General features: G+C 49.7%; 1 protein-coding gene across 2 annotated transcripts in view; it reads right to left on the bottom strand.

The window, feature by feature from the left end:
* The window catches only part of KCNJ3 (potassium inwardly rectifying channel subfamily J member 3), a 55,765-nt gene extending 44,929 nt beyond the window's left edge, over positions 1–10,836 (bottom strand). For both annotated transcript variants that reach the window (XM_037398318.1, XM_037398319.1), the window contains exons 1-2: positions 10,038–10,836; positions 3,718–3,934 (exon numbers count right to left, since the gene is read on the bottom strand). In XM_037398318.1, coding sequence (XP_037254215.1) covers positions 3,718–3,934; positions 10,038–10,715 — 895 coding nt within the window. In that variant the 5' untranslated portion in view covers positions 10,716–10,836. The remainder of the gene's footprint in view (positions 1–3,717; positions 3,935–10,037) is intronic.
* Between the last annotated feature and the right edge of the window lie 15,024 nt (positions 10,837–25,860).

The raw sequence follows: 25,860 nt of genomic DNA on the forward strand, positions 1-25,860 counted from the left end.
TCAAAGCTTTTTTCTATTAAATATGCTACAAATTACCACGAGCAAAGATCAGGGGTAGGACCCTCGTGCAGAGCCCAGGCAGGGGCTGCTCGGCTGTTGCACGCTGCAGGATGTGGCAGTGGGGAGCAAACTGCAGCTCCTTCGGTCTGCATTTCTGGGGCAGGGAAGAAAACAACCTATAGCCACGGAATTGATGCTGTTCAAGTCAATTTTACCAAAAAAAAAACCAAAACAGAAAAACCCACATCAGCTTTAGAAAACTGGCTGTATTATAAGGTTACTTAACGCCTACGTGCAGAAGCCATGCAATTTCATCAGATCCCCTGAACTGGTTGTCAAGTCAGGAGACGCGGCACAGAAGCCAAGCAGCACATCTAGGGTGGGGGGAAACTGTCTCCTGAAACTGCTGAAGACATCTGAGTGAAATTAACTATCTTCATAGGGAAACATTAGAGCTGGAATTCAATTTTAAACCCAAGAAACAGTCCCCAGGCAGGATCTGCCAGAAGATGCCCTAACAGAGAACGCTGCCCTGTCCTGCCACAGCACCAGGACGCAGCCGTCACTGCTTCAGCACGGCAGAGGACACGCATCCCTACCCAACTTCAGTTTGGCTTTTGGTCCTCTTGCCTTTGGAAAGAAACCAAATGCCACTGTACAAATTCATCCACCTTCACTGTGTTCTAGTATTGAAATCTAGCCTTCTGTGTTTCAAAATCCAATTCCATTTCAATTCATTGATACAAAATGATGATGACTTTTTTTCATGTAGTAATTGATAGGAGGGTAACGGGTTCAACGGTAAAGGGTTGAAAGAGTTCTTCACTCTGCAGTAAACACCTATTTTACTCCTGGGATGCAAAAGAAACCCATCATAAGAACAGGACTGTAGAAAAGACTTGCTCTCCGGAGGCTGCTGTCCTATCTGCACAGGTTTCACTCATAATTAAATTAAATACCGCTCCCAGTAGGATTAGCAGAACATTGTGATTGCACTTCAAAACTCAAATAATAAGGCAACGCAGCCGAGGTCTAAGACAGCAGCCATCAGAAGGGACTTCCACAGCGAGTGGGAAGCTGGAAGGGCTGGAAGCAGGAGCACTGCCCAAGCTACCAGCTGGGCTGATGCTGGCAGCACGAGCCACCCCACGCCTAACCCAGCCTCCTCCTCCATCCAGCCCTGGCTCTGACCTCGATAGGACCAGACACAAAGAGAAACCCTAACTCCCTCTCCCATTCAGTACAAGTCAGTCTCTGTTTCAAACGCTTTCAGCTGTAACTTCGGCTCATTGGCAAATCAACCGCAGTTTATTTAATCTTCCTCCAACCTACACCCTGCAGGCTACATATCCATCATCTGCAGGACTCTCCTGAACCACATGCAGATCGATGGGGCTCGCCCAGCCCCTGTGAGACCCACCAGTACCATCACTGCTCTATCTCCAGCTAGATGCAACCGAGATCAATTGGAAAAACCTTTTCAAATGTATGACCTATTCACTGAATATCCAAGGCAAAAAAAAAAGAAAAATAAAATAAAATAAAAAAACCAAAACGAGCATCATTTTTACACCAAACCAAAAATAGCACCCTGGTTTCCAAAGAACTGCAAGTTATTTCTGTTTTTTCCATGCCAACAGACATTTCAGACTTGTACTGCATTTCTGACACCACGGACACACTACAGTGAGGGCAAGAAACTGTCTTACACCAAGGAGGAAGGAGGCACAGACCAAGTCTCCTATCCATTTTATCTACAAAACATCCAGCAGAGCAAGCTGCAAATTATAATATTTCTAATAATCCCCTTCAAATTGTCACTTCTGTTCTGGGGTGACTGTCACTGTCAGATGTAAACCGTAAGTTAAGATAGCTTAAGTGGAAGATTTCTGCAACACATTGTTCCCACAAGGAGAAGAAACCTCTTCTGCGTAACCTGTACAATCCACGCTGAGGTTGATGTCCCCTGCCCGTCAGCCAGCCCTGCTCCAGCAGTCACTCTTTGCAGCATGACACCCAACTTCTCAGAAAACTACCTCTGAATTTTTTACCTTAGCAGAGGTATGTAACCCCTAAGAAACGTTTCCCGTTTTTCTTGAATTATAATGCATTCATAAACCCGAATCACACCCACCCGTGTACGCAGGGAAACGTATGTTCCCAGAGCCAGATCTCAGTCCTGCCAGCTGTGTTTTGGCTTTAAGGTGAATGATGTTGGGGACAGAAACAGTAATATAGAATCTGCTGGGAGAGCACCTTTGACAGAGAGAGAGAGATCTCTATATATAGATATATAGAGGATAGACAGGATGGGTCCTGACCTTCTGCAAGTTGTAAACCTAAGTGTCCACACCTCCTCTCTTCAACAAACAAAAAGGACATCCTTTAGGTGAGATTGCCCTGTTCTCGCATCTGTTCTTTTCCTCTCTTGAGCCAGGCTCAAATAAAATTACCTAATGGAAACCATCAGTGAAGAAGTGCTGCAGCTTATAATTGACCCCCAGTGTTTGCCACAAAGCAAGGCAAAATTTGCCTCCTCAACACCACCTGCAGCACCTCCATCTTTGTATTTACATGCTCTTGCCATCACAGATACTGGTTCTCCTCCAGTCCAGCTGCCCTCCAGCTCTATACTCTCCTCCTCTCTCATTTAGTCACATTTTTGAAGATTTTTTTTTTACTTTAAAACCCTTTCATCCCTCCCTGTTTCATCAAGATAGAGCACATTTTGCCCTATTTTACCCAATATCCATCTCATCTCATCTAACTAGGTCACAAAATTTGCAAGCTTATATGAGTTCGGCTTTACAGTTCCAGAAAATGTCTCTTTGGTTGGTTGTTTGGGGTTTTTTTTGTTCCATGTATAATTTCTAAGCCTGAAATATGTAAGAAAATAAACTCAAAAGTATACAAGCACACCACTTTGTTTTAAAATTCTAATGAGTTATTTACAAAATGCCTTTTCTTCAATCTTTTGTGTTTTGAAACAGCTCTGCTAGGAAAAAAACACCTGGAGTCCTCTGGTCTGCCTGTCAGCCCTGCAATCTTTACATGAGCCAGCTATGCTAATAGGAGGGAGTTTTCCTTGAAATATCAGGGAGTTTCTCTTGGAGAGCCTGGATGATTCACCCCTGCTAGCCCCAGCTTCCCCGAGTACCATGCAGAGTTACTGAAATACCGCAGCCTGAGCCTCTTGGAGGTGGCCTCCTGTGCTAGAAAAGCAGCACAGCGCAGCAACACCAGGACACCAGCATATGGACTGAAAAAAAAAAATTAAAGATATTCTGAGTATCCCTGCTAAGTGCTCCCCCATGTTAGGCAGCGGCTGGGGAAGCAAAGCGAGGCGCTCGCTGGCCGAGGGAGCATCTACCTTGGGCCAGGCTGGGCGATGCCGGGCGATGCAGCAGGGCACGCAGCACACCCGACCCTGCTGCAGCATCCCCGCACCACTAAGCCACGGTGGCAGCCACGACGGAGGTTTCTCCGCCTTGCCGGGAGCACCGAAGTACATCACCTTGGTAACAGACACATTACCAAAAATCCCTCAAACACTTCCACTTTGTAGGAAAACATGACTTCGGCTGTCTCGAAGCATTTGCAAAATGTGACCACCTCGTCGGGTTAAACGGCAAGCTGAAGCACCCTATTTTTCAAACGTGGATGGAAAGACCTGTGGGGTGACATCTGCTTCGTGCAGCATTTGCTTTCTCTACTCACCCGTCGTCTCCACGATTCCCTCCAGGATGACGACAATCTCAAACTGCTCCGTTTGCATGCTGCGCTGGGAGAGGTCATAGAAGGGGCTCTTGGCATCGATCACGTGGCAGATGGTGAGCGGCGACACGAGGAAAAGCTGGTCAGCCCCTGTGCTGAAGCCCACATCCAGCTCCAGCTGATCGAGCGGGAGGAACTCACCCTCTGGGGTCTGGCGGGACTGGATGGGCAGCGCAGAGAGAGACAGAGAGAGAGGTGACACTGGAGCAGCCATCACCGAGGCACCTGACGGCACCCCGCATCCCTCCCAGTGCCCGGCACCACCCGTCACAGGGGGCAAACCCTTGGGCCAGCCACATGGCCATGGAATGGGGGGAAAGCCCGCCTGGCCGTGCAGAGCAGGGCTGAACCATTTCTACTACACATCTTACTGCAATTGTAGCTCACCATACAGAAGCCCTGGAGAAACGCTGGCCACTGACACAGATGATGGCTCAGCCACTGCCCCACAGCATCACCCACCAGAAGACAAAGCAGGCGCACATCCAGTCCGCCCTTCACCCAGCGCTGCGCATCACCCCTTGTACAACCAGCATGCCCAGAGCAGTGTGCCCGAACGAGGGGACATCATCCCTCAAGACACCCCAAACCTCACAAAACCCACGCTGCCACAGCGACCACAGCTGAGGGCTCACAGCTGCGGCCCCTCTTACGAGGGACCCTCCACGAGCTCCTCATGGGAAGAGGCTGCAGTCAGATGAACTGCCGGCTCCTCCCGTTAGGAGAGCGTTCCCCACCACCCACTAACGACAGCTAACGTCAGCCCCGTGTCAGCTGAGCACACAGGTCTCCATGGAAGTTTTTAGATCACCGCCTTTTTGATAAAACAAGCCCGGGGAAGGGGATGCTGCCTGCTAAGACACTAGGAACCCCAACTAAAGAGCTACCTAACAAGTCTATAAAGTCACGTTTGGAGCTGAAACCTCAAATTCAGCGCTCCGGCACCTTGCTGCAAGCCACGCTTCGCATCCCTAGTCCTCCAGGAGCCCTGTAACCAGCACAGCCCTGCCCCAACGCCCCCTCTCCGGCTTTTACTGCTTCTCCCTCTGTTATGAATAGGCACGAAGAGAACATTATAGCCCTTCCTGGTCATTACTTTTATTACAGAATTTTCCATTATTTGCTATTGAAATTTTAAAAAGAAGTTTTACGAACTGTTGTAGTCACCACACACAGCCAAACCCAAACATTAAATCACCACCTGAGATGCATTTCCATCATCCCCGACATTTTGAGCTGATGTGAAACTTCCCATCTTAAGCCACAGTACTGACTTGAAATGGGATTTTTATTTTTTTTTAAATGGGAGCACAATTATGCTTGCAGGATAAACTTTTCCTCTGTTTCCATTTGTGTCATTATTCAGATCTGCCGCGCTACGTGTGTAATTGCCGGGGGGTGGATGCCCCGTCGGGCAGGGACCAGCACAGCTGTTACCTCCAGACCATCAGTGTTCCTACCAGTGACACCAGCAGCTCCCAGAGAAAACCAGTCCCATGCCACCCGTAGAAAAGCCCCACAGTGGCAGCTGCAGGGGTGGGAGGATGGCAGGTGCCCCCATGGCATGGGACAGCCCCCAGCAAGGGTGTGGGGGTGCAGCTCCAGCCGAGACCCCCACAGTCAGGAGCCTAAAAGCAAAAGGCAGCAGACAGAGCAAAAACGGATTATGCACCTCTCTTAGAATTTGGTTTCTATTTTTTAAATTTTCCCTGAATGGTGGCTGGATTTGAAGGAGATCTAATCCCAACAAACAATCGTGTGTTTCACTGCCCTGAAGTTTTGGCTAAGAGGTTGTGCTTTACTTTTGTGTGTGAAAATTCAGATTTATCACACCTGCCTCTGCTACCCCCATCCTAGCATACGCCATGCAGTTTTAGCTAAAGACATCAGAGCCAAGAAACATCTAGAGCACATCTGCATAAATACCCTGCCTGCAGGGTTTTGTTTGTTCTTTCTTTAGAGAGAAGTCTACTTTCCAATAAAAAGACAAGAACACAAAGCAAGCACCAAGTAACACCCGTAAGCAGGGCAAGGAGCAGCTCTGGGGAGGAATCTGCTCCCGTCAGACATCTCACTCCCCTACAATATTGTTGTACCCACAGGGAAGGCAAAGGCTGGCCCGGTTCTGGGTGACACAGTCGCGCTGGGGACACCCAGACCTGTGCCCTCAGCTTGGCTTTGGGACAGAGGAACACGGTGGCCCTGGGTCGGACCCAACAAAATGCAATTCTGAATCGCACGCACCAGGCTTTGTTATGAATGCAAATGGTTTGGAGAAGCCCTTTAAAGGTCTGGTTGTAAAATCGTTGCTACTTCTCCCCTTTGGCTCCTTTATTTAGGTCCTCAGCTACCACCACTGCTGTCCGAAATGTTTGGCTTTGCGTGGCGCTACTCCACGGATGCTTCCCAAGGACCACCCAGCCATACTTGCCCCAAAATCCCAGTCCAAGCCAACCAGCCAACCCCCCCCCATCGATGCACAGGAGAGGAGGAAGAAGCAGGGATAAACTATTATTTTGAAAAAAAAGTCCTAAATAATGGCCATCTTAACAGATGAAATAGTTATGAAAAAGAGTGAAAGACAAAGACAATGCAGCACTTGAGGGACACGGCAAAGACCAGAGAAACAGGCATGAACTACAGACAGGGGTGGAAAGAAAATGATGGGGAGAAAAGGTTTAAAGCAGGCAGGCTGCTGCCTGGGTGCCCGCGAGCTGTAACCACTGCTGTGCCACTGGGGGGGACCCTCCTCCCACCCCCATGGCACCCTCACACTACCACCACCCACCCTGGAGCTCCTGGGATTCCCGGGGAATCTAGCACCTCCGCCACAAAAAAACCCCTATTTTACAGCTGCAGTAAAAAAATCAGGTGTTAGAATATTCAGCTCTGAAGTCACACACAATGTGGGATCGCTTCTGCTCCGAGGGAGCCGAGATAAAGATTGAGAGCTAAAATGTTACAGACAAACCAAATACTGTTTTACAACTACCCCCGAGGTATAGGCAGTATCAACCCAAGGCAGGGTGCAAGAACTCACACGACTGACTATTTTGCTATTCGAGCCAATACATTTATCAAAAGAAATGACCTTGAGTAACTCTTTTGACTCAAGTGTAACGTAAGGGAGAACAGTCCAGGGCTTCTAAGTTTCATTCAAGTTCTTTCCAATCTTGGAGATTCATAAAAAAAAAAAAAAAAAAAAAGTCTTACAGTGAATGAGTCTTTGCACTAACTTGCCACTTCTAAGGCTTTCGATTCTTTTCTCCAGTATGATCTAAGCCTACTAGGGGAAAAAAAACAGCAAACAAACAAAAGAAAACAAACAAAAAACCCCACTGTATCGGGATTTCCAACTTCACATAGGTTTTACAAGTAGAATGACCTCTTACTAAAAAAGTAGCATTTCACAAGAAAAATCTGTGAGCAGCCCAGTAATTAACTCTACCCTCCCAGTTTTGCAATAAACCTGCAGTAAAACGTTATATGCAAAGCAAAGCAGAGACACTGAAGCAGGAATTACCCCCCTCAGGACCCCACACTCATGCTCCTGCAAGTCAGAAAGACTGTCTGTGTGTGGCAGCACCCCCTGGAAGAGAGACCGCTCTTCCTGCTGCAACTGGGGGGGTGAAGGGGAGGGTGTTCTTTTTTTTTTTTCCCTCCCCCCCCTTTTCCTTTTTATTCCTCCTTCCTTTTTTCCTTTATTTCCTCCCTCTTTTTTCCTTCCCCCCTCCTTTTTCCTCCCCGCCCCCCCTCCCCCCCTTTTCTCTTCTCTCTTTCTCCTTTTTCGCCTCCTTTTTGTGGCCTGGCCAAGCGCTGCTCCCCCCCAGCAGCAAAAGGATGCACCGCACAGAGATGTTTGGTAGGGGATGCGCAGAGCCAGCTATAACTGCATCCATAGAAAAGCCACATTTTAGCCCTTTATTACTCTCCTGCCTCCCCCTCTGCGTTTGTCGCTGCCCCTGCACAGAGCTGTTGGGGCTGGGCAGCCCCTCGGCCTGGCAGGCAAGGGATGCCCGCAGCACAGTGCGCCACCATGGCCACCAGTGCCCGTACCCACGCTGCTGCTGTGCCTCACGGATGGCCTTTTGCGGTGACAAGCGAAGCCCACAATGTGAGGCCAGCTTGCTCCGAGCCGCTGCTGTGGCAGGGCTCCCTGGGCTCCTCTCCGTTTCTTGCTATTTTTAAAACAGTTGCAAAACCTTCACCCCTCCAACTCCAGCACTGCTTTCGCAAAAGCAGAAGAAATGATGGCTGTGAAGCCACTCTTTCGCATATTTAATATTCAGGAAATTTTTTGTAGCCACACTAAGTTTTTAGCTCCAACTTTTCAAAATCCCCCGTGGCATCTCTGGATACAAAAAGCTATTTTCAAAATTTGTAATGGAAATGACAAAATCTGATTCTTTAACGCTATTAAAGAGCTACGTTAAATATGACTCTCCCTAGTCAGGATGGCCTCCTCCCACAAGGCAGATGGAGGGGTCACCGTGGTGCCCCCTAAAGACTGGATGATTACTTACCAGACTAATTACATGTCATTCAATTTACCCATCTAAACTTCTGACAGGAGGAAACAACCAGGGATAGCTCCTATCAGGGAAAAGCGTAACTGAGATTCCAGCTGATTATTCAAAAAGCAAAGACCAGGAACAGATGTCTCCAGGTCAGCTGCACCTTCGTCGACGTAAGTCCCCAGATACAGCGATCATCCAGGCACGGCAGGAAGGAGACAAGTGAAATTATGGAGGTTCTTTACATTCCTCTTCCCCCCAGCTTGTCAAGTGCAAGCACGACCCCTCCTTTCAGCCACGGACTCATGGTTCAGGGGGCCGTGGGGGTTCTGCAACCCTCACTGAACGCAGCAACGATCCTGCCTGCAAATCCCCAATCGGAAACATGTATTTGGGCCAAAACACGGCAACTTCAGAAGCCTTGAAGCAAAATGCATTTGTGCTTCACTGGATCTGGGCGCAGCAGGCGGGGGATGAGCATCCCTCCACGGGAGGAAGCCAGGGGAGGGGGGAAAAAGCAGGGCAGCCCTCCAAGTGAGGCGCCCCCCTGGCAGGAGGACCCTGCCTGCCTCTGCAGAGCACCCACCCCAAGGGCAGAGCACCTCCATCCCCTGCAGAGCACCCAGCCTAAGGGCAGCGCACCCCCATCCTCTGCAGAGCACCCACCCCAAGGGCTGGGCACACACATACCTTGCACAGCACCTGCCCTGGGGGCAGGACACCCATATCCCCAGTGGAGCACCCACCCCAAGGGCAGGGCACCCACCCTGAGAGCAGGGCACCCCTATCCCCTGCAAAGCACCCAGCCCAAGGGCAAGGTACCCCCATCCCCTGCAGAGCGCCCACCCCAAGGGCAAGGTACCCCCATCCCCTGCAAAGCACCCAGCCCAAGGGCAAGGTACCCCCATCCCCTGCAGAGCGCCCACCCCAAGGGCAAGGTACCCCCATCCCCTGCAAAGCACCCAGCCCAAGGGCAAGGTACCCCCATCCCCTGCAGAGCGCCCACCCCAAGGGCAAGGTACCCCCATCCCCTGCAAAGCACCCAGCCCAAGGGCAAGGTACCCCCATCCCCTGCAGAGCGCCCACCCCAAGGGCAAGGCACCCACATACCTTGCGCAGCACCCACCCTGAGGACAGGGCACACCCATCCCCCAAGGTGCTCCACCTTGGGGGCAGGGCACCCACATTCCCCGCCAGCCATGGAAAGATGCAGGATGCTCTGCATGTGTCAAACACCACCCGAGCCATCCCCTTCCACCCACTCCACCCTCATTTCACCTCCCCAGCACATACGCAGCCCTTATAGCAAGCCTCAAATAAACACCCACTTTCCCAAAGCCCTACAGGGCCACCAGCACCATTTTTAAAGGTCTAACCCCAGCATCCTGCCTTCCGTCAAGTTCATGCACCGCATAAATAAAGTTCTGCCTGAGCGGCCTCGCCGTCACCCCGAAGCGCAGCAACATGCCAGGCGAGCAGCCAGCACGCTCCGAGGGGCTCCAGCTACAAAGCTGCGACTTGTCAGCCAAACCTGCCCCTTTATAGGGGTATATAAATACGCGTGTAAACCCTGTCCTGAATGTGCCCGTTACCCTGCAAGGCTGCGGGAAATCAGGTGGCCAAGGGCAAACGTGGTGCCTGAGGGCTGAGCCCGGGGGGATGCGGGCAACCCCAGTGGGCCAGGGGCCAGGGGCGGTAAAGCCCTCCCCGGCCAAAAGGGCGCTCGGGGGGGCCCAGCTCTGCACTTACTTTGAGCAGCTTGCAGCGGATCTGCGCTGAGACCATGTGGCTGTTGCGGAGGTTGCCCACCCGGAACATGAGGGTGAGCTTGCCGTCCCGCATGGAGATGGCGGCGTGCTCGCTGAACATCAGGGTCTCAGCCCTCTTCTTGGGCTGGGACATCTTGATGAACATGCAGCCGATGAGGAAGGCGTCCACGATGGAGCCCAGGATGGACTGGAAGAGGAAGAGGATGATGCCTTCGGGGCATTTGTCTGTGATGTAGCGGTACCCGTAGCCGATGGTGGCCTCAGTCTCTATAAAGAAGAGGAAGGCAGAGGGGAAGTTGTAGACGTTGGCCACGCAGGGGGTGTAGCTGTCATCGTGCGCCTTGTTGAGGTCGCCCCGCATGTAGGCGATGACCCACCACATGGAAGCCATGAAGAGCCAGGCCACCGTGTAGGTGAGGATGAAGATGAAGAGGTTCCAGCGCCACTTGAGGTCCACCAGAGTGGTGAAGAGGTCCGAGAGGTACCGGCTGGTCTCCCCGCCCAGGTTCCCGTGCTGCACGTTGCAGCGCCCGTTCTTATCCACGAAGCGCTGCCGCTTCCCCCGCGGGGCGGCCCGGGGGGGGGGCAGCCCCCCGCCGCTGGCCGAGGTGCTCACCACCTGGTACTCGTCCCCCAACTTCCGCCGCAGCGCCGACATGCTCCGCGCAGCCCCGCGCAGCCCCGCGCAGCCCCGCGCCCCGGCCCCGCCGCTCTGCGGGCGCGGAGGCACCGCTCTGCGCGGCCGCCACCCACGCGGAGCCGCCGGCAGGGGCGGCGCGGCCCCGGGCAGGGCGGAGCACGCCCCGCGCTCCGCCCCGAGCTCCGCCCCGCGCAACGCCCCCCGCGCAACGCCCCCCGCGCAAAGCCCCCCCCCGCGCTCCGCCCCGCGCAACGCCCCCTGCGTAATGCCCCCCGCCGCGTAATGCCCCCCCGCACAACGCCCCCCGCAAAGCCACGCCCCCCCGCGTAACGCCACGGCCCCCGCGCAGCGCCCCGCGCGACACCGCCCGCCGCAATGCCACACCCACCGCGCAGCGACCCCCGCGCAACGCATCCCCGCGCTCCGCCCCGCGCAGCGCTCCCTGCACACAGCCGCCCTGCGCAGCACCCCGCGCAACTCCCCCCCGCACACAGCCCCACGCACTGTCCCGCGCAACTCCATCCGCTCCGGTTCCCCCCCCCGCGCACGGCTCCGCGTCTGTTCTGCCCAACTCCCTCCCGCACCGCGCACCGCCCCAGCCCGCCCGGCGCCCTCCGCACCCTCAGTGCGCTGCTCGCCCTCCTCACCCTGCGCGCCTCCTCCTCCTCCTCCTCCTCTCTGCCACGGGGCTGCGGCTCCCAGGCACCTGCCGGGAGCGGCGGAGGGGAGGCCGGGAGGGCTGAGGGAAGGTGGGGCACCCCGACTCCGGCACTTTTATATTTTTCCATTTTGTTTTTATTTTGTTACGGTTGCAGAAGCTGAACGAGGTTCCCAGCCCGCAGAGGGGAAGGGCTTTCCCACCCCCCAACCCTCCTGCTGCACTCGGGGACGGGAAAAAAATAGCAGAGTAACAAAAAGGACCAGGAAGCCCTATGGCCAGCAAGGCTGCTCAAAAGACCTGTTAGTAAGAGCAAAAAATAAAAAAATAAAATTCTGCAAACCCCACTGCCAACAATAATACACAGAAGGCTGAAAATTTTAAGTGTCTGCGGGAAAGCCGGGCGATGCAGCCGTACCCCCAGAGGGTGTTGGGTGGCTTGGCCGCAGTACCTAGCACAGGGGATTTTTAAAACTGGTGCATTTGAGTGTTTCTTGGTCACTAACAGCCGGTTTTAATCACTCTGAAACAGTGTTTCGAAGCACAGAAGAGAAGCATCTCTCTGAAACGAGCAGCCGAGGCCATGGCAGCCGTCGTGCCAGGCAACGGGCATGGGCAGGACAGCCCTGTAAGAGGGTAAAGGGCAGGGTGGTGGTGGTTCATCGGCTCGGGTTTGTGGAAAATAAGTGTTTTAAAACCAACCTGCTCTGCTTTTTCGGTTCAAAGAGCAGTGAAGCACAGCCGGATGTGAGCGCGGTGGGATGAAGGCACACCGTACTCACCGCTCGGGAGCCTGGGGCTGAGAAAGACTTGGGCAGAAAAATGTGAAAATTATGTTGTGATCGGAAAAATTCTCACGTGGCGGGTATTTGCAGACAGAAGCAAAGCAGAAGCGGGATGAAGAACATGTCATTAGCACTGCACTTGGCAATTACATGAGTGCAAATGGGATGCCGTGTCCAGTGCTCATACACATCGCTCAAAAAGAAGCAGCCACAGGAAGGTGAGCGGATGGGAAAACGGCAGCAAGATCTTTTGCATAGCAGAGGGACACAATTGCATAGCAGAGGGACACAAAGTGCAGCCCCTACCTGGCTAGGGGCGGGGAGGGGAGGGGAAAAGTCACCGAAAAAATTCAGACAAGTACATATTTTCAAGCCGAGAGAGAAAAAAGACCCCAAATCTGGAAATTGTATCTAGGGTATAGTGGATGTTTGGCCACTGGGCATTTTTTAATTTAAAAAAAAAAAAGCAAAAGCAGAGGACCATCCAGTTCAGAGACAAAGCAATTGAGGTCAGCACGGGCCCGAGTTAAGAGGGTCACAGCCATCCCCAAACCCTCACCAGCCACGTGTGGGCAGTTACCTTACCTGGGGACATGGACCTTGTGTGTTTGCAAAGGCTGCACGCTGAAGAAGCTGAGAATAATGTCAGCTCAAACGTTTGATTTCAAGGCAGTTTTGTAAAATTCTCTTGTGGAAATTCTGACCGAGCGCGTACGTGGTACAAGCAATAACCAGACTTTGCTGTGGTTTGGCTTCAGCAGTCACAGAAAAAGATCTTAAAAAATCAGGTAGCGAGGCAAAGTGAAAAAACTTGGGTAGCTCCATGGTGTGGGGTGGCAGCAGCAGCGCATACCCTGGGAAAGGTGGTGGCAGAGCATCAGCTAATGATTCTGGCGCTTTCTCATATTTCCCTTCTGTAATAAGTTCAATAAAGTTTCGTAATAGCTTATGCAAACCTAACAAAGTTTTCCCACCTGATGTTCCCCTCTAGCAGCTGGTGCTGCCGTTGTTTCCCCGATACCCCTTCCGCTTTCCTCGCACCAAGCTGATTGTGTTTTCTCCTTTTGCTGTGCCCCGGTGATTCCCCGTAATGCTTTACCCCCACCCGCCCCTCCTCCCGGCGCCCCTGCCACCTGCACACCCTGTCAGGTATGAACGCAGAGACAATTCGCCTTGTCAGCTGTTTCTCATGACATAAAACACAGCCGTACCTAATTTTCTAACCGTTATCGCTTCATCTTCATCAGTGCTAGTTGCCTAGAATTCCCCCTGCCACTGCATTTATGTTTCAGATTGTAATTTTTTTTGTTGCAAAATGCATTTACTTTCACCAAAACGAGCCTGTCCTTGCTGTTTTCTATTCACTTTCAGCTCCCCTCCCTTACTTTTCTTCCTCTAATCTACAATGTCTGGCAGTTTTCCCCCACAGGTAAAGCACGTGCTCGGTGAAGTTCATCCCACGCTATGGCTACGCGGAGCGATGCTATTGCAGCCCCCCCGGCCCAGAGGCCGGCTGCCTCCCCCGCCTCCCCGCTCCTGTCCTCGGGTACCTCTTTTTAATTCCCCAGTTTCCCAGAGTGGCCTCTCTCACCTTTTCTTTCCCTTCCGTAGGCTAGATGTGGGCGAAGATTTCATGTTATTAATCACAGTATTACAGTTACAGAACTACAATGGTCTAAGGGGAGCTATTTCCTTCTAATTACTGAAATGAAAAACAAAATTAATTATTGATTGGGGGGGGGGCAGACACGACGTCACACAAGCAGATTGACAACATACTTGATCTGTCACCCATGGTGAGGTAAGGAAATAATGTAAGTGGAAAGGAAAATGATAGACATTTAAAAGAATGTCCTCCCTCATGTGAATGGTGTTGGTGACAAAAACACCCTGCTCTCAAGAAAGCACTGGAAAAAGTTACTTTTCCCCAGTCAGGAGCCCCAAACTGGTAGACATCCCTGCTGATTTCATTACACTGTAGCTGCAGGACAACGTGAGAAGACCCAGGAACCAACTGTGCCCTGACCTCTAATTCCTCCTGATGTCCGTGATGCTGTTCCCTCCATGCTCGCTTCTCGACTCAACCCAGATCTCAGCAGCTACAGAGTTAGGAAGGAAAAGCCCAGAACACACATTTCCCCATCCAAACCACAAGCCATTTTTTTTTTTTCTCTGCAATTCAGTGTGCCATTGATACAAAGAGTCCTGCCACCAGGATGGGAGGAGGCAACGATGCCTGGCAGTGCAATGAAATGTTTACTGGGATGCAAAGCCACTCAGGAAACCCATGTGGGGATTTCCAATTCAAATTCAAATTGAGATTCTGAATGTTCTTGGGTTGCAGAACAGAAAATTCCACCATGAATCATCAAATTAGTTCATAAGCAAATGTGTACCAAAATCAGAAACACAGCTAATGCTGCACGGTGGGCTGAATTTCTGCGTCCCAAGCGGCTACCTAGCTGCACCGGCTTCCATGTCCTGTTGTCATGTTGTATGGATGAGTCTGAAGGGGGCAAAAGCCCTCCCGTTGAGCCACGAGGGTCAGAAAGGACCCCCTTGCTTCCTAAACACCTTCTCAGAGAGGGGTCTCACTGTGGCTGGATCCAGTCCTAGTCCTAGACGTGGCCAGCGGTTCAGGTCTAAAGGACGACGTGTAGAGCCACTCACAGCGCTGCCGTTGGCCTCTTGGAGTCCTCGCATGGGCTTTCATTGAGACACCCACGCAAAGTTGAAAAGGAAAGATGATTTATTAAGGCAACAGATAGAAGAAAGTCAGAATTTCCGTTGATAAATGCACTCACTGCAAAAATTGAGCTCCGGTTAATAGTTCAGTGCTTTTGCTAAGAACACTTTCCCGGGTAAACTCTGATGTAGTCAGGGGTGTGAGTCCTGCCAAAGAGGCGTCCTTGCTTGGGGAGGAGAGAGCTCCTGCCCCCACCAACCTGAGCTCTCCTCCTCAAACTCAAGGGTTCTAAATGCCAGGTTTATGCTCATGTCGAGGTGGGACTCAGTCCGTTACTGCGCCCACTGGCCATAGCAAGTGTTGTCAGTTCTGGAAGGCCCTTGGGGACTGGTGGTCCAGTGCAGGGCAGGGGATTCGGTGCAGATGTATGGGGAGATCCCCACTGAAGCAACACGGGGCTGTGAGCCCCCCACCTCACCCTGGGCATCACTCAGTCCATTGGCGCCTGTTCTGCAAGATAAACATGTTGTCCAAGTCAAACCCCGCTACTCCCTGCTGACTCACAGTAACATCTGCATTGGGCATCCACAAGCCCGGTGTCACACACCCATGGCACTGGTCATGGAGAGTCCAGCGTCAGTTATCTCGGAGGTCAGCGCTGGTTACGTTACACTGCAGCAAGTGCCCTCTGCCTCCTGGTGCACTCCCTGCCATGGGAACAACCTTTAGCTCTTCCTCTCACCTGAAAATGAAACTCACAAATACAAAAGCCTGCTAGCCACAGTGGGATGCCACCTGCAACAGATACATGGGACGTGGTCCCAGGCGCCCTGCTGCAGCAGTGGCATTTTGCATCAGTGCACTGAAGTAAGGGATTTGATTCCTTACTTCCTAAGGGATTTGCAGGAAGCACTGGGTAAATCTGGAGAAAAACCCACGCAGTGAGAAAGGATGTTAAATACAAGAACAAGTGTTATGAATAATTCTGGTGGCCTGCCTGAGAAGACCCTTCTGGACTGTAACGTTCAACTTAACCATATGAACATGATTGTACCATCCTGGCCATGGTCACCATCATCATCCTGGTCACAGTCCATCATCGTGGTGGAATCACCATCCCTGGAAGAGTTTAAAACACATGTAGATGTGGTGCTTAGGGGCATGGTTTAGTGGTGGGCTTGGCAGTGCTGGGTTAGCAGTTGGATGCAATGATCTTAAAGGTCTTTTCCAACCTCAGTGATTCTATGACTATCTGTTTAAACATCTGGTATATCTGAAGGCTCAGAAGGAAATCTGGAAGTGAAGCTCTGATGCTTTTGAAGTCCAAGGCCACTGACTGCAGCCAGGAAGGTTCAGCTGAAGCAGAAAAATGCAGGAGATGTGTGTTGCTGGGTCTTAGAGAGCTCTGGGAAGGGGCAGGATATTCCCCTCCCGCTGGCATCTCCAGCTGCCGCCCAGGGCCATGTTTCTGAGCCTTCTCCTCAGGACAGGCACTGCACTTCACATCTCACTTCTTCCCCATGAGGCAGAAAACTGCGGTAACAGCAGCATGACAGTAATTGAAACTGTTTTGCTTACAACGCCTTGTGACAGCAGAAATACGGCAAATGAACTCGTTTGCAGCAGTGCTCACAAACCAGCAGTGATGGCACGGCAAGTTCAATCAGCATCTCATCATCTAAAATACAAGTCACGTCTCACATTAACTCATTTATGCTACACGGCTCGTGTTGGAGGGGCCAGGAGTTATCCTCAGGAGCCCGGCAGGATCATGCTGCCCTGCTCCCCAGCCACCCAGACGGCTTTCAGGCACATCTAATTCTGCTGTCTTCAGAGGAGCTCCATCTCCATGATTTTTCTCCAACTAATGTGTAGCAACAACAGGCTTCAAAACTTTGAGCTGTCAAATGCAAATGGACACAAACGCTGGTTTTTTTCTCCCCTGGTATTCTCAAGCTAACATCAGTTTATGGTTACTGGTAAAACTTGGCAAATTAATAATGCCTTGTAATCACTTTCCAAAATTAGAATATTTTTATCCAGTTTCTGCTGGGAGGAGAAGGCAAATGAAAGATTTTTCTGAAAATCACAGGTACCCTGCCAGAAGGATCATTGCCTCCTTTGCATCCCACACAGGTCTGGTTTATTCCTTGAATTTTCGGAAGGCAGGAGCAAACAGCTGGCCAATGGATGAGGCAGGGAGCCCAGCAGCAGCTGCAGGGCTGCAGAGCCGGGGAGGACTTTGCTGCGGCCACTGGAGAAAACCAAAGGTGTCCCACAGCTCTCACAGCAAACCCCCAGCTTGGCCCATGAACACATGTCGTCGTCCAGTGTTCTCTCCTCCCTCACTTCTAATACAAAAAAAAAAAAAAAAAATAAAACCAACAATCTAAAAATTTGTCTTGACCAATATGGTAAAAATATTGGTCAAGTACAGTCTTGACCAAAACAGTACTTTTTCCAACGTGGAGGGTTTTTTTCCTCACTCATGCTGCTTTCAGGCTCTTTTTGCAGGTTTGAAATGAGCTGCTGGCTATGCCAAGGCTCCCCTCAGGTTTCCCCCATTACGAGGGCAGCGTTGTTTGGCTGGAGGAGGCATCAGGCTGCCCTGAGTAGATCGTCAGAGCGATTGATTTTATTGAAGTGTGTGCATTTGCATTGGCACTTGGGAACCTTTGCTTTAATGATCGATGTCGATTTGCCACTTGGTTCTCCTGAGGTCACACACAGACCAACATCCAAAGGGGGGAAAAAATAAAAAGGACGTGTTTCTTCATATGCTGCATATGCCAACCCTTGCTGCCCCGTGGGACTCCTCACAGGGTACCAGGAAAGCTAAAAATATACCTGGGTTCGATAAGTAACGGGGGAAACTGGGTGAAGATCTGTCCCAGAGGAGCGGGCACAGAGATGCCACCTCCAATCTCCAGCGAATGGGTTTATTTCACATTTTGAACTCAAAATAGTTCAGAGTAGAAGTGGTGCCAGAACAATGTCAACCAAGGAATAAGATGCAATTCCCCTGTGAGGATGCTGCACGGGACGTACATACACTAATTACCAGAAAGCATCCCCAGAACCATATTTCTTCCAGTGCACTGTGCTTAACTGTCCTCGTAAATCCAAATTATGATATCATCAATTGAATTTTTGACAGCCATCATGGTTTCTGAAATATTTTCTTTCCTGTAAAAAGTGCAGTGTGTTTTGTGCAAGTTCTTGAAAAGTTGCAGCTGGTGTCTGCCAAGATTTAGAGGCTCAGGGCTGGACTAGAAAGATTAATAACTGAGTATCTGCAGCAGCTCCTCTTGGTTCCAGGAGAAGCCATGGATGAAAAAGGTGTAAGCAGGGGTATTAAATTTACAAAACAATACCATACGTAGAGGCAGTACAAGAAGAATGAGGACAAAAGTAGTATTTAAAATGTTTTGACAAATTGAAATAATAATTTGGAATTAAAAAAAAAAAAAGTACAATTCAATAAAAAGAAATTCAAAGTACTAGACCTGGGGAGGAACCTTCAAACCACCACCCACAGTGAAAGAGCGACTACAACAGTCCCATAAAAGAAAGACAGTGTGGCATATACTTATAACTAACTCCAGTTTAGAGTAATGGTTCAGCAAAATGCACGGGTAAAGCTGGCAAGTTATAGAAAATTATGGCTGTGTTGATCAGAAAATCAATCTTCATTTCAGATAAACAGTTATGGCAGAAATGCAGCAAACATCTTTTTCTGCGGAGAATAAATGGCTATTAGCTGAAGACAAGCACTCAAGTAGTCTCTACATTTCCCATCTGTGCTATTAGCAAACGAGTATTTTCCCCATTTTTCCTATAAACCAAGTGCAAAACATGACAATAAAATGCTGTTGCTATCAGAAGTTGTTACTGGGGCCGGAAAACATTTTCTCTCCTGCGGTCGGATGGGCAAGCTGCCGCTCAGCAAAGAGCACCCACCTGGGGCCAGAAATGAACCCTGCCGCCCTGCCCATGGGCAAGGACAGCTGCCATGCTCCTGGAAATGCACCTGTGGGAACAGATAACCGGGAATCCCCTTTATTTTCTTGTTGCTCTCTCCCCTTTCCATCATAAAGAAGGTCCCAAAGGTGGGAACCTGCTGGACGGGGACCTGGAGCAGCCCCCTACCCTGCTGGTGCCAGCTTCCCCTGTTCCCCAGCCAGCCCCAGCTCCCTTTGCTGCCGGGCGAGCGGCCGACTCTTTCCTCAGTGATGGCTGGAAACATCCCTGCTTTCAGCTCTCTCTTCTCTCCTCATGGAGAAAAGTCCTGGTAGAGGCAGAAAAAACAGGGGAAGTAACCTAGTAAAGAAGTACCTGGATTTTCCTTGTGCAAAAAAAGCCCCCAGAAAGCAAAGAAAAAAGAAAAATAAAAACCAACCAAGCAACCAACAAATAAAAAACCCCAAAAGCCAACAAAAGCCCTCTGGAGGTGGTTCTTTCCCTGTTCCAAAGATGTGATGTTGAGCTAAAAAAAAAAAAAACCAAAAAAACCAAAAAAAAGAAATGAAGTAGTTTAGTATTTTGACATGAACTGCTCCGGCAGTTGGACTAGATGATTGTTGTAGGTCCCTTCTAACTGAACTATTCTATTCTATTCTATTCTATTCTATTCTATTCTATTCTAATTTAATCTAATTTGTTTTGTTCTGTTCTATTCTATTCTAATCTAATTCTGTTCTGTTCTATTGTAATCTAATCTAATTCATTCTGTTCTGTTCTGTTCTCTTCTCTTCTCTTCTGTTCTGTTCTATTCTGCTCTGCTCTGCTCTGCTCTGCCCTGCCCTGCCCTGCCCTATTCCATTTTTGTGTTTTTTCATGGTTTCAGTTTCAGGGCAAAGACAAGGAACCCTGAGGAGCCCCAGGGATGCACACAGACAAGAGCTTGAGAGGCCCTTATGGGACCCCTGGGTACAAGAAGTTGTGTCAGCAAGTGGTAAAAGGATCTCTGCTCCTGGGGGAGGATGGGAGCCCCAAGCAGTGTGGCAGCGGTCACTGTGCTGTGTAGTTTTCTTCCAGTAAATTAGTCTTAATTAAAGAAACTAAAATGTGCTACTGTCTGCTTTGTATTGTACTCACCCCTGGGGCAAAGGAAAGATCTGCTCCATCGCAGCATTTCAGCTTGTCTTGTGTCCTTCCACCACCAAATCTTGAAAAAAATACTGTATTTAAATCAGCATACTGCAGTAAAGACAAGAGTGGAACAAATAACTTGTGCTAGTATTAGAGCAAAAGTCCTGGCAGTGAATCAAATGAAGGAGCAAAAGCTAAGATTAAGTGTGCAGCATTAATACAGATTGGGAACTGCAGATTATACTTTTTTTTATTTTTTTAAAGTGTGATCCACTTTTGAAAAAATTTCTATCAGCAACACCAGCCCCAGCCTTCCCTTGTGCTGCTACCTTCTTTTCAGACAGTAAGGTTAATTTATATTCTGCTATTCACTGAACGTCCAGGAGACCTGGAAGGATCTGCTCTATTGTGAGGCTTTTGTTTTTCATGCTAGGTTGAGACGTCTCCAGCCTAGCAGTTAAAGATGCGATCACAAGTCTAACACAGAGAGCTGTGCATTCCTCCAGAACCTCAGATCAAGTGGTACAGCATGGCACCGCTGGGTAATGAATTAGGGGATGCCAAAGCAGTACCGGCTTTTCTCCCACGGAAGAGCACAGCTGTGAGTGCTAAGGGCAGCCAGCACCTCGCACTACCCTGGGGTCTGACCCAGGTGCGGGGGTGCCGTGCTGGGATGGCTGGGGAGGCGGGCGGCCGCCCGAGTAGTAATTCACTATTATACCCCATCCACTAAATCAGATCAGGCAATGAAGAGCTGCTTGCAGGAAAAAGAAGGGGTATGTAGCCTCAATTTGCATAAGATTAAATATCATCGGACTATTTTAAAGCCATACTAAGCAGAGTGTATTACAAGAGCTTGTATTCCATTAAAGAAAGAAGGACTGCAAGTGACCTCCAACGAATATTACCAGTTTCTGCTGCAACATGCATAATACCTTTCAGCGGCTTCAGGCTAACACCCATTCGTGACAACTACATGAATGAGGAAAGCTGGATTTGTTCTGTTCTCCAGCAGCGTTTAAGGTACAAACCCAAACTACACACACACGTAAGTAACTGCCTATGAAATGCATGCCTCAGCAGGGTTTCTTCCAGCTCTCTGGTGCTGATCCCTGAACTGCGCCCATCCAGATGGTTTAGGGGCAGGGAAGGGATGCCACTGAGGGCAGGGGTTTGCAGGGATGCTGCAGCGGCTGTGTGTGCGCCTGCATGGGCCCTACGGACGTTTACATGGATGTGCTGAGGCAGAGGGATGGGAGAGTGGTTTTGAGGTTGGGATGGGCAAATAAGGGAGTCCTTCATGAAAAAGAAATGTTCCCATTTACGCACCACCAGCCCTCCATGCTGAGGACCCTACGGATGTGCCTATGTGCTACCCGCTATTATTCCCAGTCTGAGCTGCCTCGATTCCCGATACACCCACTCTTTAAATGAAAGGCTAAAATCTTTGTGCTCCACAGCAACAAAACCTGTCCGATATGTAACAGCAGCAGGTTGTGATGACTTATTTTTGATCTACCTGCCATGCCTCCCGTTCCTGCGGCAGCTGTTGAACTCCTGCATCCCCTTTCAACCCTTCTGCCACTCATACTGAAGTTTGCGAGACACAGCAGCGACATTTGATAGAACAAAAAGATTCATGCAGTCTACAAAAAGGGAAAAAAGTTTTTTCCAGCTCTTTGACTTCCCTTATAAATGTTTTTTCAAAGTTACAGTGCCAGGGAGTCGACCCTAGGTCATTTGTTGGCTTTTATGAGCTCCCTATTTGAAGTCTCGAATCATTAATTCTTCCCCAAATAAACTCACACCTTGCAAAAATGTGCAGATAGTTCTGTTTCTGCTGGAATGTGTACCCAATTATTTCTGCTTGAAATGTCAGCACAGACAGGTCTGGAAATAATTCCCTTCCCATCACATCTTAAATAAACTAGCCTAGGTCTCCTCCGTGGAAGAAAGTTTTATTTGCTCCTGAAAGCTGAGAGAGAAGTGGATGTGAATCCTGGCACAGGGCAGGATACTTTGAAAAGCTTGCAGGGAGAAGGGAAAAAAAAAACCCTGAGTTTTGTGGAGTAAGCTGGCCTCTGTCCTAAGTCAGATTTCTTGAACGTATGGATCAAAGGAGCTGTCTGGGCTGCAGCACCCCTGTGGATTGCAAGGACAGGTGGCAGCAAGAAAGGATGGGCTCCTTCCCAGGTGGGGGCAGGGACCCCTTGCTAGGTCAGCGTCGGGCCACTCACACCCCACTCCTCACAGCCACAGCAAAAATCACACACACTAAACCCACCAAAACATTTATATATATATATTTATATATATGTATGTGTGTGTGTATACATATTTATTTTTTTTCTTCACAGGGAGAGCATGTGTGCTCTCTCCTGGGACTAAAACCACTGTGTGGGGTGGGGAAGAGGAGGAATCACCCTTTTTGCAGGAAAATCTCTTTTCTGCTTCTCTACATCTTTTCCAGCTGTAATGCGCCCCGGCTGTAACCCGCCTGCTCTGCTGCTGCCCCATCCTTGGTCCCGTGTACTCAGCTCTTAAGTCAGGATGAGGAACAGAATCCTAGTATCAAGAAAAATCGGTCAGGCTAAATGCAGCTGCAAACCCCGTCTTAGAGCAGCTCGAGAAAGAGCACAGACGGTGCTGGCTGGTGGATATCTGCACTAATCGTAGTGACTTAATTCGAGATGGAGAAGCTGCTCATTTACATTTTATCTGATTCAAGGCACTGGCTTTCCTCGGGATCATGCTCAGTTTAACATAATGGCAATGCTTCAACTTAAGCCTCCCATGTTTAATTTATATCGAATAGGCGTTTTTTAGCATTTCTCAGCCGGGCAGGCTCCTGGTGTAACATCCCTTTGGGATGCAATTGCTAAAGCCTGTAGAAGGCAGCGAACCTTCCACGCCGTGCCTCAGTTTACCTGTTGAAAAGTGAGTTTTATCAGCTGGTGGTCCAGTTCGCTGGCCATGGAAGAAATTGTATTGAAAGTGCCGCTCCCTGAGGCCGTTGCTGAGGGGATTCATTATTAATCTCAGCAAGCATTTCCTTATGACTGTGCAAAAGTCTGTCCCCTCCAGCGTACATTTTGGCTGCTCAAAATATTCCTGCAGACATTTCTCTTACAGCACCTCCCAGCTCCCCCTTTTCCTCACTCAGTACCTTCTGTTAGCATGCCCGAGGAGATAACATCACACTAATAGCTAATACCACATTTTATGGAAGATCTAAGGGTAAGTTTACAGTAAAACAGAGCCAAGTGGAAGCAGCAATGGCATTGCAGCCAAGCATCGGGGCAGCTGCAGCACTACGCAGCAGCACCCCAGCTGTTGTTTAAAGTGTCACTCTCAGAAAACCAGAAGTATCCACCAGAAAGATGAAAGTGTCCTTGTGCCTAATTTAAGAAAAAATACCCTAGAAAACAGCTCCCGCTGCACCTTCAATAAAAGGCTGCATCCCAGCCCTATTAAACCGCTTGCCCAGGACATGCATCTCACAAGTTATCTGGGACCAGAGCTTCTGGCTTCCAGCTGCCCGGCACTGCTCGGTGCTGATCACTGCAGTTATCATCTCTGTGCTCAGTCCAGAGTTCCATTATTCAACCTGCCAGCTCATCCTGTCAACAGTTTTCAGCTGCTTCATCATTCAGACAATTCTAACTGCTATGATTAAAGATTGCCGACGCTAAGTGTCCGCTGGAAGTGATCCATTTAAAAAGAAAAGAAAAGAAATAAAGCCAAAGTGAAATATTTTCTAAAAAATATATTAAGAAAATATACAGTTTTGTACAATACATTCCTGGGAAGCATATGTATTTTACTTGCATAAATCCTTCATGCTGTTCATAGGCGGGGTTTGGCACAGGAACATGAGGACTGTGACTGCTTCTGCTGTGACATTGTGTTCAAACATCATCAAACACGGGAAAAGGAAAAAAATCCCAACCACAAAGAACAATTTGTGCCTGTTACTTAGATACTTACCCAGTGTTAATGGGGGAGCGTTTGCAGGTGCTTGCATATTGCAGCTTGCCCATGATGGGACAGGGGCTATGCCAACATAAACCAATAGAAGATGTGAGAAGTTGCTTGTCCAGAGTTCTGGTGGGATATGAGGGGTGCTGAGGGTGCGGGTGTGGGTGCCCACCCTGCTCTCACTGGGGGCGGTGGGAATCACATCCCCAGGGAGATGGGATCTGGCGCATAATTAAATGCCAGAAATTAACATGTTTATGCAGCCTAAGTTTGCTTCCCCCTCCTCTCTCTACAGCAGTACAATGTCATTTTTCATTATAAGACCCCGTGATGGTTTTTTCCCCACTCCTGGCTTTCTGTGCAGCAGTGCTTTTGTCCCTTCCTGTTCAATGTCTTGCCAGGCTTTATTTATTGCACATAACTCAAACTTTATTCCAGACAGAAAATTATAAATTTCCCCCCATGTTCCTCTGTCATGCCTGTCATTACGTTATCAGTGAACTTCGTAAAAGCTAATTGGTTTTCACCAAATCCCAGGAAGGCAAACAGATTTTATCTTCCCCTAATTTTACAGGCTGGAGCTTAAGACAGAGGAATTGAGGTCGAAAATATTTTGAAAGCCCCATTTAAAATATCACAAGAGTTCTCTTTTGCACTTCTTTGCACTGTCCTGCATTTGATGTGGTCAGACAAGGGCTTCACCAAGGCCAGCTGCAGCACTTCAGCAAACAACACTTTAGTGCATCAACCCAAGCCCACAGAAACCAGGAGAAAAAAAGTCCATTTGACTAGAATATTAAAAATTTCTCCTGCAAGGAAGAAATCAGACTTCTAAAGCACTGAAGTGGCGATACTTCTAAAAAAACTCAGGGTGTCCCAAAACCCACCCGATGCAGTGGGGCAGAGCCTGCCCAGGCAACCCCGAAACCTCCCTGGGCACACGCGAAAGGCACAGCAGCACCTAACTGGGCTTGGCATCCAGAAATTTGGGTAATAGAAGGGAAAAAAAAATGAATGGGTTTGTTTCTGGCATCAAAGAAATGAACCAGTCGTATTGCCACCAAACCAAATTCATCCCATGTAGAAAAACAGAAAGGACTTTTGAACGTTAAAATTATTCAAATTGTGTTGGAAGCCTTTATCACAGATTTGAACCCAAAATTCTATTTCAACCCTATATCCATTCAGTGGAGGTCTGCAACCACAATGCTGTGTCCCCTTCAGAAACCTATCTCAGAGCGCTTTGCCCATGTGGCACAACTTGCTGCGCTGCCTCGCACAGCTCCGTGTTGCTCAGGGTCAGAAGAGGTGCGACCTCTTCTGTTGACCATCGCCTGTTGGTGGGGTCAGCAGTGTCCGCTCCCCCAGGCTGTGCCCTGCGTCCCTTCACCACGGGGAACGAGCGGCTGGAGCTCTGTGGGTCAGCCGTGCCCGAGGCAGCTGGCCGGTCGGATGCCCGGCTCCCCACGATGCTCCCAGGGCTGCAGGAGGAGCTGCTGGAGGGGAACACACCCAGGCAATAGGTAACCCAGAAAGGACCCCAAAGTGCCTGGGGGAGCCCTAGCACTGACGCAAAAGCATAGAGGGACTCGCAGCCCTGCTTGAAGGAAGCAGTTGGTGTCCACTCGGGTCCTTCAAGACAGTGATTAATTATTGTTGCTGCTGTCTCTGGCAGAAGGAAGAGACTCAGCATTTTCATTCGCTTGAATATTTTTTAAAAGAAATATGCCTTACCTGGCAAGGAAGGGCTGGGCAAGCCACTTGGGACAGTAAAAGGGAATGCTGTGTACTGTGGGCTGCTCCTCGCCGCTCCCCGTTCTCATTTTAGCACCAGACACCATGAATCATGCTGCTGCATGCATATTTTATGACCACAACCATCAACGCAAAAGCACAGCCCCATAAAGCCAAGCGGGACTTGCAGAACATCCTCACCGCCTCCACGGATGGACCGAGGAGGGTGAA

Source organism: Falco rusticolus, chromosome 8 (assembly GCF_015220075.1).
Source record: "Falco rusticolus isolate bFalRus1 chromosome 8, bFalRus1.pri, whole genome shotgun sequence".
Lineage (NCBI taxonomy): Eukaryota > Metazoa > Chordata > Aves > Falconiformes > Falconidae > Falco > Falco rusticolus.